Source organism: Pantherophis guttatus, chromosome 14 (assembly GCF_059756535.1).
Source record: "Pantherophis guttatus breed Tessera chromosome 14, ASM5975653v1, whole genome shotgun sequence".
NCBI lineage: Eukaryota > Metazoa > Chordata > Lepidosauria > Squamata > Colubridae > Pantherophis > Pantherophis guttatus.
This window is the reverse complement of record NC_142076.1, coordinates 5,019,952-5,036,883: the sequence shown is the minus strand read 5'-3', so window position 1 is coordinate 5,036,883 and position 16,932 is coordinate 5,019,952. Positions and strand designations below refer to the sequence as shown.

At 46.0% G+C, this 16,932-nt stretch overlaps 3 protein-coding genes across 7 annotated transcripts in view; 1 reads left to right on the top strand and 2 right to left on the bottom strand.

Moving 5' to 3' along the window:
• The window catches only part of HAGH (hydroxyacylglutathione hydrolase), a 32,487-nt gene extending 21,846 nt beyond the window's left edge, over positions 1-10,641 (bottom strand). Inside the window, exon 1 of one of the 3 annotated variants that reach the window (XM_034420546.3) lies at positions 10,463-10,641. In XM_034420546.3, coding sequence (XP_034276437.1) covers positions 10,463-10,532 — 70 coding nt within the window. In that variant the 5' untranslated portion in view covers positions 10,533-10,641. Of the gene's footprint in view, positions 1-3,933; positions 4,077-10,462 lie in introns of those variants that run through there. The other 2 variants (XM_034420547.3, XM_087878509.1) reach the window with 2 other exon arrangements.
• A 38-nt stretch (positions 10,642-10,679) lies between these two features.
• FAHD1 (FAH domain containing oxaloacetate decarboxylase 1) lies at positions 10,680-16,503 on the top strand. 3 transcript variants are annotated; one of them, XM_034420553.3, is made up of 3 exons: positions 10,681-10,753; positions 11,308-11,409; positions 14,219-16,503. In XM_034420553.3, the coding sequence occupies exon 3, from the start codon at positions 14,333-14,335 to the stop codon at positions 15,002-15,004; it is 672 nt and encodes a 223-aa protein (XP_034276444.1). In that variant the 5' UTR covers positions 10,681-10,753; positions 11,308-11,409; positions 14,219-14,332; the 3' UTR covers positions 15,005-16,503. The 3 variants fall into 3 exon arrangements, with proteins under 3 accessions (XP_034276446.1, XP_034276444.1, XP_034276445.1); XM_034420554.3 differs by having other exon boundaries at positions 10,723-10,792; XM_034420555.3 differs by lacking the exon at positions 11,308-11,409 and having other exon boundaries at positions 10,680-10,753.
• MEIOB (meiosis specific with OB-fold) overlaps positions 15,991-16,932 on the bottom strand; it is a 28,833-nt gene continuing 27,891 nt past the window's right edge. The window contains exon 14 of the mRNA XM_060685295.2: positions 15,991-16,695. Within this exon, the coding sequence (XP_060541278.1) occupies positions 16,588-16,695 (108 nt within the window). The 3' untranslated portion in view covers positions 15,991-16,587. The remainder of the gene's footprint in view (positions 16,696-16,932) is intronic.

Genomic DNA, 16,932 nt, shown 5'->3' with positions numbered 1-16,932 from the left:
CAAATTAAAAATAATAATAATAATTTTAAAAAGTCCTTGACTTACAACTGTCCATTGAGCAGCTGTTCAAAGTTACATCACTGGAAAAAAGTGACTTATGTGACTGTTTTTTTACACTTAACGATCTTCGCAGCGTCCCCTTGGTCACGTGACCAAGATTCAGACAGTTGGCACACTGACTCATATTTATGACGGTTGCAGTGTCCCGGGGTCGTGGGATCACCTTTTGTGACCTTTTGATCAGCAAAATCAATGGGGCAGCCGGACAGTATTAGTAGTAACAACAGTATTACTAGCTTAATGCCTGCTGGGATTCACTTCACAAAGTGTGGCAAGAAAGTAAAATGGGGAAAAACTCACTTAAACAAATGTCTTACTAAACAATAACCAATACATGTTGGGCTCAATTGCGGTCGTAAGTCGAGGACTACTTATCTTCAGGAGCATAGGCATTCCGCATGAAAAGTGAAAAGTTCCGTGGTTTGAGAAATTACAATTAGGGTAATTTTGAAATAAACATTCCTTTCGAAAGAAACTTAGAAGCAAAAACAGGCTCCCTGAATTCGCTTTGCATCTTTTTTTTTCTTTTTTTTTTAATTTCAAGATTGCATTCTCTGTGAATTAAATGCCTCTGGCCAAATCCACTGCTGTCAAAGAGAAGGAGATTCACTCAGCACTTATGAAAGGCACCAAAGTTTTCTAAGGATTCTACGAAAAAAAAATCTGCCTGCAAAAAATCTGTAACAACCACAATATAAAAAAAAAAGAGAGAGAGAGAAAACAATAGCCAGTGGGGAGAAAAAGCAAGCAAAATTGGGGACTGGTTTTTAATGTATGTTTTAATGTCACTGAGAATCCTTTTGGAAGAAGAGGAAAACGGCTCAAGCCAGACGATTAATTTGGATTTTGCCAAATGTCATTTGTCAGTACAGAAAGGGATAAGCAAAAGAAAAATTATTGTGCGGTTTCCTAATGCTCTATGCATCAAAATTCAAGAACAGCTGTGCCTAGGCCAGTATTTCTCAACCTTGGCTCCTTTAAGATGTGCGAACTTCAACTCCCAGAATTCCCCAGCGAAAATTCTGGGAGTTGAAGTCCACACATATTAAAGGGGCCAAGGTTGACAAACACTGGCTTGGCAATTTCCAAATCACCCATGCAGCATACTAGCAAATACAAAAAGGAAATTAGAAGCTCCCTGGGTCATAAGAGTCACCAATTATGGTGATCAAACTGGAAAGGCTGGAAGTGCCATTCTCCTCGACAGGTGATGGGAGAGGGAAGGCAGAGGCCAGAGGCCAAAAACGACTTTGTCATCACAGCATAGACCCGTCTTAATAAACCTTCAAAGGAAGGTTTATTAAAGTTGAATAGGTTGATCCCGCACAGAGAAGAAGGGGTCAATCCAGTGGTGAAATTCAAATTTTTTTACTACCGGTTCTGTGGGCGTGGCTTGGTGGGCATGGCAGGGGAAGGATACTGCAAAATCTCCATTCCAACCCCACTCCAGGGGGGAGGATACTGCAAAATCTCCATTCCCACCCCACTCCAGGGAAAGGATACTGCAAAATCCCCATTCCTTCCCCACTCCAGGAGAAGGATATTGCAAAATCCCATTCCCTCCCCACTCCAGGGAAAGGATACTGCAAAATCCCCATTCCTTCCCCACTCCAGGGAAAGGATACTGCAAAATCTCCATTCCCTCCCCACTCCAGGGGGGAGGATACTGCAAAATCTCCATTCCCACCCCACTCCAGGGAAAGGATACTGCAAAATCCCCATTCCTTCCCCACTCCAGGGAAAGGATACTGCAAAATCTCCATTCCCTCCCCACTCCAGGGGGAGGATACTGCAAAATCTCCATTCCCACCCCACTCCAGGGAAAGGATACTGCAAAATCCCCATTCCTTCCCCACTCCAGGGGAAGGATATTGCAAAATCTCCATTCCCACCCCACTCCAGGGAAAGGATACTGCAAAATCCCCATTCCTTCCCCACTCCAGGGAAAGGATACTGCAAAATCTCCATTCCCTCCCCACTCCAGGGGGGAGGATACTGCAAAATCTCCATTCCCTCCCCACTCCAGAGAAAGGATACTGCAAAACCCCCATTCCTTCCCCACTCCAGGGAAAGGATACTGCAAAATCTCCATTCCCTCCCCACTCCAGAGGGGAGGCTACTGCAAAATCTCCATTCCCTCCCCACTCCAGGGAAAGGATACTGCAAAATCCCCATTCCTTCCCCACTCCAGGGGAAGGATATTGCAAAATCCCCATTCCCTCCCCACTCCTAGGGGACGGATATTGCAAAATCTCCATTCCCACTCCACTCTGGGGCCAGCCAGAGGTGGTATTTGCCAGTTCTCTGAACTACTCAAAATTTCCGCTACCTAATAACACCACCACCACCACTGGGATTGCTGGAACTGCCACTGTAAATCAGCATGGTCATGTGACGTTGCTTCTCATCTGCATCGCTTAGTGATGGAGTGTCCCAAAAGTGCTTTTTCAGGAGGCAACTTGACTTTCTTGTTTTGAAGACGTTTCGCTTCTGATCCAAGAAGCTTCTTCAGTTCTGACAGGATAGTGGGGAATGGAAGGATCATCCTGACACTATCCTGTTAGAGCTGAAGAGGCTTCTTGGATGAGAAGCAAAATGTCTTCAAAAGGAGCTTTGGTGGAGCAGCGGACTAAAGTGCTGTTAAGTAGCACCAGCTGCCTGCAATTACTGCAAGTTCAAATCTCACCAGGCTCAAGGTTGACTCAGCCTTCCATCCTTTCAAGGTAGGTAAAATGAGGACCCGGATTGTGGGGGCAATAAGCTGACTTTGTATAAAAAAGAACACTGCTTGGCAAAAGCCCTACTAAGCAGGTATATAGAAAAGTATGAAGGCTATTGTTTAATGCATTGTAAGCCTCCCTGAGTCTCCGGAGAAGGGCGGCATATAAATCGAACCAATTAAATAAATAAACAATAAATAAATAAAAGAAAAAACCAAGAAAGTCCAGTTGCCTCCTGAAAAAGCACCTTTTGGGCGAACCATGAGGTGGATGACTCAGAATCTCTACAGACTTTTAGCTATACAATTTGGGATGAACACCCTTTGAGTGGTCTGGGAGTAGGAAGGGATTTCCAGGGGGAAAATTGCAGACTGCAGAAACCAGGAGCACCACTCAGGTGACTCTGAGGACACAGGTAAATCTCCAAGTGGCCTCAACGATCCTCTAAAAGGATGCAAATGACCAGCTCTCTGCAAGAAATATCAATCCTTCCATTCCCCACCATCCTGTCAGAGCTGAAGAAGCTTCTCGGATGAGAAGTGAAATGTCTTCAAAAGAAAAAAAAAACAAGGAAGTCCAGTTGTCTTCGGAAAAAAGCACCTTTGGGACAACTATGACCTGGATGATGGAGAATTTCTACAGACTTTTACTAATGGAGTGCCACTCAGTGTTGTTAAGAGAGGACTATCTGTATTGCTCTGTCGTATGCCCACACCATTCTTGCGAATGTCAAAACCACCTCTTTCTCAAAAAAAGAGAGTGTGAGTGAATTACCGTGTTTCCCCGAAAATAAGACTCTGTCTTATACTTTTTTGAACCCTGAAATAAGTGCTTGGCCTTATTTTCGGGGAGGTCTTATTATTTTGGGGGCACGTGGAGCAAGACCGGGTTCCTCTTGCCATTTTACCTGATTTCCAGCTCTATCTCCCTAACCCTAACCAGAGGAAATGATGGGGACCGGCTGCACATGTGGTTAAATATTTTTAGGGAGGGCTTATTTTGGGGGAGGGCTTATTTTAGCGCATGCGCTCAAAAGCCCAATTGGACATTATCAGGGGAGGTCTTATTTTAGGGGAAACAGGGTAGAAAAGATGCCATTAGCATATAGGAAACTAATGATTCAGTTTTACACACACACACACACACCCGATACCTATGCTGGGCACCTCTCTTGCAAGTCAGCTAATCCATTTGGTTACTGGATTCCCAGCGTTAAATCTGCTGCTATCAGCCGTAAGATCAACCTAACCAACAGGCTGGTGAGAAAAAGACCGGTTTCCAAGGACTATAGATTCTGTAGCTAAGGACAGAAGAATAATAGAATATTCTGTTTATGCTACTGCCCTTAGCTGCAGAATCTATAGCCCTTGGAAACAGTGGTGGGATTCAAATTTTTTTTACTACGGTTCTGTGGGCGTGGCTTGGTGGGCGTGGTGTGGCTTGGTGGGCGTGGCTTGGTGGGCGTGGCTTGATGGGCGTGGCAGGGGAAGGATACTGTTTAGTTTATTTGAGTTTATTTGATTTGTATACCGCCCTACTCCCGAAGGACTCAGGGCGGTGAACAGCCAACAATAAAATACATAAATACACAAAATTTAAAAACCCGATAAAATCAAATTAAATTATTTGGCCCAGACAAATTAAAATACCCCAATAATTTAAAAACAGATTAAAATTTACGTATTTAAAAAGGGAAGAGATCAGGCCAAGCCCGCTTGATGGAATAAAAAGGTCTTCACAGCACGGCGGAAGGAGCGCAGATCCGGGATCCTCCGTATCTCCGGGGGGAGCTCATTCCAGATGGTAGGTGCCCCCACAGAGAAGGCTCTCCCCCTAGGGGCCGCCAGTCGACACTGTTTGGCTGACGGCACCCGGAGGAGTCCCTCTCTATGAGAGCGTACTGGCCGGTGGGAGGCTATTGGTGGTAGTAGGCGGTCCCGTAAATAACCAGGCCCTAAGCCATGGAGCGCTTTAAAGGTGGTAACCAAAACCTTGAAGCGCACCCGGAAGACCACCGGGAGCCAGTGCAGCTCGCGCAGGAGAGGTGTTACCACCCGCGCGGCCGCACTCTGCGCCAGTTGGAGCCTCCGGGTGCTCCTCAAGGGGAGCCCCATGTAGAGAGCATTACAATAGTCCAGGCGGGAGGTGACAAGGGCATGAGTGACCGTGCGTAACGAGTCCCGATCCAGAAAGGGACGCAACTGGCGAATCAGGCGGACCTGATAAAAAATCCTCCCGGTCACGGCCGTCAAGTGCTCTTCCAAAGACAGCCGTGAATCCAGGAGGACGCCCAAGTTGCGAGCCCTCTCCGTGGGGGCCAATGATTCGCCCCCAATAGTCAGTGATGGCGTCAACTGGCTATATCGGGACGTCGGAAACCACAGCCACTCGGTCTTGGATGGGTTGAGCCTGAGCCTGTTCCTCCCCATCCAGATCCGTACGGCCTCCAGGCACCGGGACATCACTTCAAGGGCATCGTTGGGGTGATCCTGGGTGGAGATGTACAGCTGGGTGTCATCAGCGTACTGATGGTACTCCACCCCGAAACCACGGATGATCTCGCCCAGCGGCTTCACATAAATGTTGAACAGGAGAGGTGAGAGGACCGACCCTTGCGGCACCCCACATATGAGGGGCCTCGGGGTCGACCTCTGTCCCCCTGTCAACACAGACTGCGACCGGTCAGAGAGAAAGGAGGAGAACCACCGCAACACAGTGCCTCCCACCCCTAACTCTTCCAACCGGTGCAGCATGATACCATGGTCGATGGTATCAAAAGCCGCTGAGAGATCTAACAGGACCAGGACCCTGTCCCGAGCCCTCCAGAGATCATCAACCAACGCGACCAATGCCGTTTCCGTGCTGTACCCGGGCCTGAAGCCCGACTGGAACGGATCCAGATACGTTGTTTCATCCAGGTGCTGGGGGAGCTGTTGCGCAACCACACTCTCAACAACCTTCGCCACAAAACGAAGGTTGGAGACCGGACGATAATTTACCAACATTGCCGGGTCCAGGGAAGGCTTCTTGAGGAGAGGCCTCACCACCGCCTCTTTCAAGGCGGCAGGAAAGACACCCTCACCCAGCGAAGCATTTATAATCCCCTGGAACCAGCCTCGTGTCACCTCCCGAGAAGCCAGCACTAACCAGGAGGGACACGGGTCCAATAAACAAGTGGTCGCGTTCAGTCTACCCAGAATCCTGTCCACGTCCTCAGGGGTCACAGGATCAAACTCATCCCAGATAACATTCTCAAGACCTGCCCCAGTCCCTCCCCCTGAGACTATCCAGTCGGAGTCCAGATCTTCCCGAATCTGAGCGATTTTGTCATACAGATATTGAACAAAATCCTCGGCTCTACCCTCCAAGGGGTCCTCCCGCGCTTCCTGGTGGAGCAGGGAGCGGGTCACCCTAAACAGGGCGGCCGGGCGATTATCTGATGATGCAATAAGAGCAGCAAAATAGCTACATTTCGCTGCTTTTATCGCCACTAGGTAATTCCTAATATGAGCTCTTACCAGTGTCCGGTCAGATTCAGAAAGACTGGCCCTCCAACTACTCTCTAGGCGTCTTTTCCGGCGCTTCAACTCCCTCAGCTCCTCAGTGAACCAAGGAGCTAAATGAGATCGGCGCCGGGTCAGAGGCCGCAAAGGCATGACCCGATCCAGAGCTCCAGCGGCCGCCCTATCCCAGGCGGCCACTAGGTCTCCAGTCGAGGCGTGTGCCAGATCCTCAGGGAATGGCCCAAGCTCCATCTGGAACCTATCCGGTTCCATCAGGCGCCTGGGGCGGAACCATCTTACCGGCTCCGCCTCCCTGCGGCGGGGTGTAGCGGTTCGAAGGTCGAGACGAAGGAGAGAGTGATCAGACCATGACAAGGGCTCGGTGACTATATCCCCTATCTCAAGATTACTGTAAAATCTCCATTCCCTCCCCACTCCAGGGGAAGGATACTGCAAAATCCCCATTTCCTCCCAATCAGCTGGGACTCGGGAGGCCGAGAATAGATGAGGGCAGGGCCAGTCAGAATGTTTACTACCGGTTCTCCGAACTACTCAAAATTTCCACTACCGGTTCTCCAGAACTGGTCAGAACCTGCTGAATATCACCTCTGACCCAGTTCCTGTAAACATTCTTCATATGTTTAGCCTCCAGCCCTCTAATCCAGTGGTGAAATCCAAATTTTTTTACTACCCATTCTGTGGGTGTGGCTTTGTGGGTGTGGCAGGGGAAGGATACTGTAAAATCTCCATTCCCTCCACACTCCAGGAGAAGGTTATTGCAAAATCCCCATTTCTTCCCAATCAGCTGGGACTCAGGAGGCAGAGAATAGATGGGGACGGGGCCAGTCAGAGGTGGTATTTACCAGTTCTCTAAACTACTCAAAATTTCTGCTACCGGTTCTCCAGAACTGGTCAGAACCTGTTGAAGCCCACCTCTCCTTGTAAACCCATCCTTTTCTAACCTGCTGGTTAGGTTGATCGTACGGCTGATGGCAGCAGATTTAATACTGGGAATCCAGTAATCAAATGGATTAGCTAAGGACAGAAGACATTCTGCATATCACTCATGATAGATACAGCACCACTCCAGTTGTTTTTGGCTGAGCCCAAAATACTAAGCAAGGTTAGGGATGCTTAGTATTCCCATAGGAGATCATCAGAAAATTTCAGCCTTACACGCTAGATTGGAAAGTTTAAAAAAATTGGAAAAGGGGAAATGACTTCCATACTGTTACCAAAGAAACCGTGTAGAGACATTGTAGAAAGTTAGCACCCACCCCTCTCCTAGAAGAATGAAATATTTTCAGGAATATTAAAAAAAGGCAGAATATTATATTTCCCTGGATGAGAAATGCTCTTGGAAAGCAGCCCCCACATTTCTTAATAGCCCACAGCAGATGTCAGCATTTAAGAGATAAAGAGATAGCTAGCTCTATTCATAAGCAAATTCCCTGCAACGAGGTCTGAACAAAGGTAGGGTTAGCCCTCAGCCACAATAGGAATTGCCCAACAAACTCCTTCATTGCATCAGACCAAACTTCAACCAGACAAACTCCTAGGATTTATATATGGCACTATGGGAATCTGACACCCAATAGAATACATGTCCTTGCACAGGAACAGGAAGCTCAAGTACAAAGCCCAAGAGAAAATATAAAAATTATTCTGGGAGTTGATGTCCACCCATCTTCAAGCTACAAAGGTTGAGAAACACTGATCTAAACAAAGACATTGCACCCAACAGAATGGAATAATTACGAGAAACAGGCAAACTTTAGTTGAAATCATGCTCTTTAAACCTTTAAATCTTGGATCACTAACATGCAGGCTGGGAATTTGTGAAGTGTATCCAACACACTTCGTGAAAACCTGCCAATAGTTCAAAGTTTTGAACTTTGTGAGCACGAGGCATGTTTTTGCAAATGTTCCTCAGCAAATCACATAGCAAGTGACTGAAAACTGAGCTGTGACTGAGAATTTAAGTTTTATAATCCGAAACTGAAATCTGTCTTCTTTATTGCACAGTCAACCCAAATGGGATTTTTTTTTTGTTTTGTTTTGCATTAGGAGCAACCAACACATTTAAAGATTGTAGACTAAAATGGAAGTTTGACCGAATCAAATTATATTCTTGATTGAAAAAAATACAGAATACCTATTTGGTTTTTAATATTGTATCGCCAGGTATTCGTTGCAACGAAAGCTGAAAAGGTTTAAAAATCAGCCGCAATGTGTTTTTAAAAGAAATCACAAACCAGGCCATGAATTGAATGAACTAAGGAGAAACTTCCTAACAGGGAGAGCAACCCACCAATGGTATAGTTTGCCTTCAGAAGTTGTGGATGCTCCATCACTGGAGGCTTTGAAGAAGAGACTGGAGAGTCATTTGCCTGGCAGGGCATAGGGATATGTGAACAAACAATATAGAGACTATATCGTGGTGCGACCAGAACGATCTGGAACTGAATACACTCAAAACCATAGAAATGGTGGTGGACTTTAGGAGAAACCCTTCCATACTACCACCTCTTACAATACTAGACAACACAGTATTAACAGTAGAGACCTTCAAATTTCTAGGTTCTAGCACATCTCAAGACTTAAAATGGACACCCAACATCAAAAACGTCATCAAAAAAGCACAACAAAGAATGTTCTTTCTGTGCCAACTCAGAAAGCTCAAACTGCCCAAGGAGCTGCTGATACAGTTCTACAGAGGAATTATTGACTCTGTCAGCTGCACCTCCATAACTTTCTAGTTTGGTTCTGCAACCCAACAAGACAGACACAGACTTCAGAGGATAATTAGAACTGCAGAAAAAACAATTACTACCAACCTGCCTTCCATTGAGGACCTGTATACTGCACGAGTCAAAAAGAGGGCTGTGAAAATATTTACAGACCCCTCACATCCTGGACATAAACTGTTTCAGCTCCTACCTTCAAAACGACGCTATAGAGCACTGCACACCAGAACAACTAGACACAAGAACAGTTTTTTCCCCAACGTCATCACTCTGCTAAACAAATAATTCCCTCAACACTGTCAAACTAGTTATTAAGTCTGCATTGCTATTAATCTTCACATCGTTCTTATCACCCATCTCCTCCCACTTATGATTGTAACCTTGTTGCTGGTATCCTTACGATTTATATTGACTGTTTCTTACTATGATTTGATTGCTTCCCTATGACTATCATTAAGTGATTCTTGACAAATGTATCTTTTCTTTTATGTACACTGAGAGCGTATGCACCAAGACAAATTCCATGTGTGTCCAATCACACTTGCCTAATAAAGAATTGTATTCTCTAGGAAGTATCTCTTCCCAAGATCTTCTCAAAATACTGTTACTGTTCTGTTCTGTTCTGTTCTGTTCTGCTCTGCTCTGCTCTGCTCTGCTCTGCTCTACTCTGCATCTCATAAAAAGGGATTTAAAGGCCTGTGTTCTGACAGACGAGTCCATCTCAAAGTGCACTGATGATGTCTCCTCGAATGGTGACGAAATGTTTGCAACCAAACTGCCAAGCTTGGAGCTCAAAGCAACAGCCTAACTACTGGTACCAACCAGAGCGAGTAGTATTCAAACACATTTCATGGGTTTCCTGCCTGAGAGATGGGGTTGGACTAGAAGACCTCCAAGGCCCCTCCTGTTACTCTGTTAGTTGATCAATAAAAAAGGATGCCACCTTGGTGTGACACCCACCCCTCAATTTGTCCTAATCGGGTGAGTGCTGTGGTGGAGGGCTAGCAAAGCTTTACCCAATAGGTATCACTGCTTCCTTTGCTCTATGAATGGAAGGGAGGAAAAACAGATCATCAACCTGACAGCGGGACCGGGAGAAAATTCCCATCGGGCATTTTCCTAATTTAACGTCCTTTTTCCCCCCACTGCTCGTGACCTGGAAAAGGCAGGAAAACTCTTCCACCCAGGTGTCAGCGGCGGTGACGGGCTTCCAGGGCTGCTGGATAGGCTGAGAGGGGAGCGCAGGACCTTCGACCCAGCGTCGCCGCCGCCGCTGCAACGTCTTCCCCGTCCAGCCGCCCCTCGCCCGGCCCGCTCGCTCCTTCTCTCCGAAGCCTCCGCGGGACGCCGCTTGGAGGGCAGCGGGGCCTCCCCGAGAGGAGCCTGCCCCGGCGGGGCTCCTTCCCGGCCCCGAGGACCCTCCGGCACGTACCCCTCCGAAGCGGGCCAGCCAGCAGCAGCAGCAGAGCGGGGCCGATCCTCCCGCCGCCCGCGCAGACCATGGTCCGAGGCGGAGGCGCCGCAACCGAAGCCCGCGCGCCCCGACCCCAGCCGCTCCGGCGGGGGCTCCCCTTGGCGCAGGCGCGCCGCCACGCCCCCAACCCGCCCCCCGACGCCGTCCAATGGCCGCGCTGCCTCCAAGGGCCCGCCCCTCTCAGGCGGAGCTTGCGCGGGCGGTGCGCGTGCCAAGGGTGAAGGTCTAAGGAAGGAGCTGCAAGGGAAGGTAAGTGGAGGCTGGCGCAGCTCCCTTCTTTACCAGTGTGTATGTAGGCCTGCATTTATTACTATTACTATTACTATTACTATTACTATTACTATTACTATTACTATTACTATTACTATTATTTGGAGGTTTTTTAAGAAGAGACTAGACAGTCGCTTGTCTGAGATGGTATAGGTTCTCCTGCTTCAGCAAGGGGCTGGACTAAAAGACCTCCAAGGTCCCTTTCTGTTCTGTTCTGTTCCGTTCCATTCCATTTTTTTTTAATTTGATTTATATGCTGCTCTTCTTCGAAGACTCAGGACGGCTTACAATGTGTTAAGCAATAGCCTTCATACTTTTGTATATTTATACAAAGTCAGTTTATTGCCCCCACAATCTGGGTCCTGTCCATTCCTGTATTGTATTGCGTTGCGTTGCATTGCATTGCATATTATTATAAATTCTAATCTGTTCTATTATTCTATTCTATTCTTGCATTGCATTGCATTTTATATTATTATAAATTCTAATTTATTCTATTATTTTATTCTATTCTATTCTATTAATTTCCGCAGTGGCGCAGGCTCTTTCTACCTCTGCTGCCTGCCGGCTGCCTGCAATTTGGCAGTTTGAATCTCATCAGGCTCAAGATTGACTCAGCCTTCCATCCTTCCAAGGTGGGTAAAATGAGGACCCAGATTGTTGGGGGCCATAGGCTGACTCTGTAAACCGCTTAGAGAGGGCTGTAAAGCACTGTGAAGCAGCATATAAGTCTAAGTACTATTCCTTCCTTCCTTCCTTCCTTCCTTCCTTCCTTCCTTCCTTCCTTCCTCCCTCCCTCCCTCCCTCCCTCCCTCCCTTCCTTCCTTCCTTCCTTCCTTCCTTCCTTCCTTCCTTCCTTCCTTCCCAGTAGTTAGAATGCAGTATTGCAGGCTAACTCTGCTGACTGTCAGCAGTTCAATTCTGACCAACTCAAGGTTGACTCATCCTTCCGTCCTTCCGAGGTGGATAAAATTGCCCCCAGATTGTTGGGGCAAGAGGCTGACTCTGTAAACCGCTTAGAGAGGGCTGTAAAGCACTGTATATAGGTCTAAGTGCTATTTCCAATCCCTTTTTTCTATTCTATTTTCTACATTCTATTCTACATTTAATTCTATTCTGTATTTCTGTTCTGTTTATTCTATTCTATTCTGGAAATGAAGCCTCTGGCTGAGCAGAAGGTGAGCGTGGGAGCCAGGCTTGCTGGGGTTGAGCCCCACACAGATGCTCTCTTGCCTGGGCAGGGCCTCAGTCCCCAATTCCTCCTTTATTTAGTAATAAACTCTGCAAAATTTTGGGTAGGTTTTCCTCTGCAATTTTACATCAGACTGAGGTTTTCAATAGATGTTGAAATAGGGAGGCTTTCCAGAGAATCTGATCCAAACTGACCTAATAAGAATAATTAATCAGTGACCAAATGCAGGAAGGCTCTCTTGAGGAACAGAGTTCAATCCCAGCATATGGAAGCTTTTCTCTGGCTTCAAAATAATATTTTTCAGAAAATGAAAAATAAGAAAAGATCATTATGTTATTAATATTATTGTATTACTGTTATCCGCCCCCTTTTATCAGTGTTCGTTTCTGCTAGAAGCAGCAATTAGGATGGTGGATCTGCAAATCCAGATGTGAGAAGGCAGTTGCTGAATAAGATGTACCATGAAGCAGCAGAAACCTGGATTTCATCCGTATTCCTTCTTTTCCGGATGACTTAGAGATTACTTTTAAGTTTCAAAAAGACAAGGAATGGATTTGTTCTGGTTATAAACTGTGTCCCACTGAGTTCTTTTGCAAGAACTAGATAGGGTTTCATTAGGGGCTAAGGGCAAAGCAGCAATAATCAATCCTGCTCCCCACCCCCCAAAAAACCCCAACCCTTGAATATAGCACATTTTCTGTCATTAGACTTCTGTCTCTTGATCAGGGGTTCCAGACAGGTTCCCCAGCCTGAAAAGATTTGAAAATCCTAGGACCTCCTACCATGTTTTCCCGAAAATAAGACCCTGTCTTATATTTTTTTGAACCCTGAAATAAGCGCTTGGCCTTATTGCCATGCGCTCAAAAGCCCGATTGGGCTTATTATCAGGGGATGTCTTATTTTGGGGAAACCAGGGTACCTCACAGGCTCCAGCTAAGAATTTGACCCCGCCTGGTCAGGAAGACATCCAAGTCTTTAAGTAGGGTCTCCTGTTTGGGCGGGGGGTTGGACTAGATGACCTACAAGGTCCCTTCCAATTCTGTTAATCTATTAGAGCTCCCGAAGAATCATCAGGGTCATGGCAAATTTAATCTTGGGGGGGAGGATTGGTGTTCCAAAGAGCAAATGCTGGCACAGAAGCACACTTTCTGGATCCAAAACCACACGCTCTTTCACCCATGGGACCCTCAGCGTGCCTCTCATGATTAATCCCCAGAGCGTCGTTTCATTTTGTACCTTTGGCATTCTGATTGCTTTTGTTTCATTTTTAATGTAGGCCAGCTTGACTTTTTTTTCCCAATTTGTCCACTATATAATCTAACAAAGAAATACAGGTGGTCCTCGACTTGCAACCAAAATTGAGCCCAAAACTTCTGTTGTTAAGGGAGATATTTGTTCATTTTATGACCTTTCTTTTCACAGTTGTTAAGTGAATCACCGCAGTTGATAAATTAGTAACCCAGTTGTTAAGCGAATCTGGCTTTCCCCTTTGACTTTGTTTGTCAGAAGGTCGCAAAAGGGAATCACGTGACCCTGGGATACTGCGACCGTCATGAATATGAACCAGTGGCCAAGCCTCTGAATTTTGATCATGTGATCATGGGGAAGCTGCAAAGGTCGTAACTTTGAAAAACGGGCATAAGTCACAATTTTCAGTGTCACTTTGAACAGCAACCAAGCAGAATGTTGAAAGCCGAGGACTACCTGTATATGACCTGGGCAGGGGTGAAATCCCTGGGCAGGTTCGGGCAGGTTCTGGAGAACCGGTAGCGGAAATTTTGAGCAGTTCGCAGAACCAGCAAATACCACCTCTGGCTGACCCCAGGAGTGGGGAGGAAATGGGGATTTTGCAGTATCCTTTCCCCTGGAGTGGGGTGGGAATGGGGATTTTGCAGTGTCCTTCCCCCAGAAGTGCAGTGGGAATGGAGATTTTGCAATATCCTTCCCTCAGGAGTGGGGAGGGAATGGAGATTTTGCAGTATCCTTCCCCCAGGAATGGGGAGGGAATGGAGATTTTGCAGTGTCCTTCCCTCAGGAGTGGGGAGGGAATGGGGATTTTGCAGGGGATCCTTCCCCTGCCACGCCCACCAAGCCATGCCTGCCAAGCCACACCCACAGAACCGGTAGTAAAAAAAATTGGATTTCACCACTGGACCTGGGTGTAGAATTTTTAAGCAAAAAATAAAAATAAAAATGAAGCTGCATGGGGAAAATGCCCAAACCTTATATATTAATTCATTTTTTTCCCCCAGACTGGAATCAGGGATCCAGATAGCTGCATGGAGAAAGTGTTGCCCTTCGAGGAAAGCTACACGACAGCTGCTGCCTGCAGAGTTGGCTTGCTTTGAAGAGCTGATAACGGCAGCATGGCTTCCTCAAAGCTTATAGGCAAGTTCTGGGAATGGGGCAAGAACATCTTCTGTGTGGGGAGGAATTACGCAGCCCATGCCAAGGAGTTGAAGAATGCTCTCCCCACGGAGCCGCTCTTCTTCCTCAAGCCCTCCTCGGCCTATGTCAGGGAAGGCCATCCCATCATCCAGCCCTACTATTGCCATAAGCTGCACCACGAGGTGGAACTGGGCGTGGTGATTGGGAAGAGAGCCCAGGCCGTCCCTCAGGAAGCCGCCATGGGTCACGTGGCAGGCTATGCTCTCTGCCTGGACATGACAGCCAGGGATATTCAGGAGGAGTGCAAGAAGAAAGGGCTTCCTTGGACTCTGGCCAAAGGATTCAATACCTCCTGTCCAGTCAGCGACTTTGTGCCCAAGGAGAAAATCCCAGATCCACATCAGTTGAAGATCTGGCTAAAGGTGAATGGAGAGTTGCGGCAAGAAGGCAAGACATCCAGCATGATTTTCACCATTCCGTACATCATCAGCTACATCAGCGGAATTGTCACCTTGGAAGAAGGAGATATCATCTTAACAGGATCCCCCGAAGGAGTTTCTGCTGTGCAAGAGAAGGATGAAATAGAAGCCGGGATTGAGGGGCTGCTGAGCGTACGCTTTCAGGTAGCGCGGCAGAAAAGCCGGCCCTGATGTCTGGAAGTTCCTTTTCTCTGGAAGCATCTAAGGAGATTCTCAGTCCTTCAGGTCACGGCTTGTCCCAAAGGTGCTTTTTCAAAAGGCAACTGGACTTCCTTGGTTTTTCCTTGAAGGTGTTTCACTTCGAAGATGAAAAAGCACCTTTGGAGACTTTTCTCAGGACTTTTCTCATTGCTCACACAAAAGGCCAGATTTCTTCCCTATCCCCCACCTCCAAGATGGAAAATAGTAGGCTTTCAGAAGAGCCTTCAATGATATGTCCTTCTCTCTCACAGAGTGCAAGATCCCAACCTATTGTTTACCAGATTGTTGTTATTGTTAGTTGCGAAGTCATGTTCGGCCCATCGTGACCCCATGGACAACGTTCCTCCAGGCCTTCCTGTCCTCTACCATCCTCTGGAGTCCATTTAAGCTCATGCCGACTGCTTCAGTGACTCCATCCAGCCACCTCGTTCTCTGCCGTCCCCTTCTTCTTTCGTCCTCAATCTTTCCCAGCATTAGGCTCTTCTCCAGGGAGTCCTTCCTTCTCATTAGGTGGCCAAAGGATTTGAGTGTCATCTTTAGGATCTGGCCTTCTAAAGGGCAGTCAGGGTTGATCTCCTCTAGGACTGACCGGTTTGATTGCCTTGTTTATCAAATACAGTGACTTTATTTCCATATAAAATAAACCAGAATATAGCAATATGGCGAGAAACATAAACCAGTTGCCTAGTTCAAGCAGATAAACAGACCTTAATACTGGAGTTCTTTTGCTATGATTTGCAGATAAGATATCCTGGCTGTATCCCTTTGGCAAGCTCAAGTTCAGAAGCTATATTGGTTGTCTATTTCCTATTTCTGGCTTGTCAGGAAAAGGCCAGTAACTATAAATACAAAGCCTAAATATTTTTAAGACTGCAAAACACTTTGTATCCTATAGTTATAATCTACCTTTCTTAAAACTATAACCAAATAATGAAGGAATTTTGCAGCAAATTATATTGTTTAAAAATTGTATTTTATATGATGAGATTTTAAAAGCACTTTGAAATGAAATCAAAACTTGTCTTTTTGTTTCTCTGAATAAATGCCAGTCAGTTTATAATATTACTTGCCGGTTATCTATGAAACAAAATATAGTTAGCATTTTTGCAACAGAGGTTATACAGTAGATAAATTTTCCCTGTTGAACACTTAAAGGGGGGGGAATGGGGAAGTGCTGAGATAGGACACTCCTTCATGACACTTAATAAATCCATGGCTTGTGCAACACATGAAGATGGTGCTTCTGTCCCAGCTGAAACTCTAAACTACTGAACCATCTCTCACTACAAAAAGTCCTGAATATTCTTCCTTTTTGAGGTCATCTGAAATTAAACATGCTTCTGAAGAATATTGAAAACTTATATTTCTTCCACATTATAATGGAAAACTAAATTGGAAAGTGAAACAAACTCTCAAAAGCCAGATAAACTCTTGCCACCGTAATAAAGTATATTTTACAAGTCTTTGCATGGAGTCTCCTCTACAGATGTCATTTTGCCGTGCTATGATTAAATAAGAATTCCTTCCAATTGTTCTAAAGATGCATAATGCAGTTATTTTCCTTTTTCAGGCAAGTTTTGGCAAGCCTCCACTGGATCTGCTAGCTTGCAAGAAAGCAGTTTCACTCTTAGCCCAGTTCGTGCTGTGGTAGAAAAAATAACCTATGGAAGTAAATGTACAGATCACCATTTTTACAAACAATTTTTAAAGATTTTCTCTTTTTACAAGTTCTAGGTTGACAGGCTGAACATTTTACGTTACGTAGACTGTTTCATAAATAGTATTTATTAGAAAAGCATGGAAGCACCCTATGTTCCATTTGTATCTCCTAAGATTTTATACCGCTAGAGAATCTTGACAAAATATTTGAGCAGTGACACATATGAATTTAGTAATTT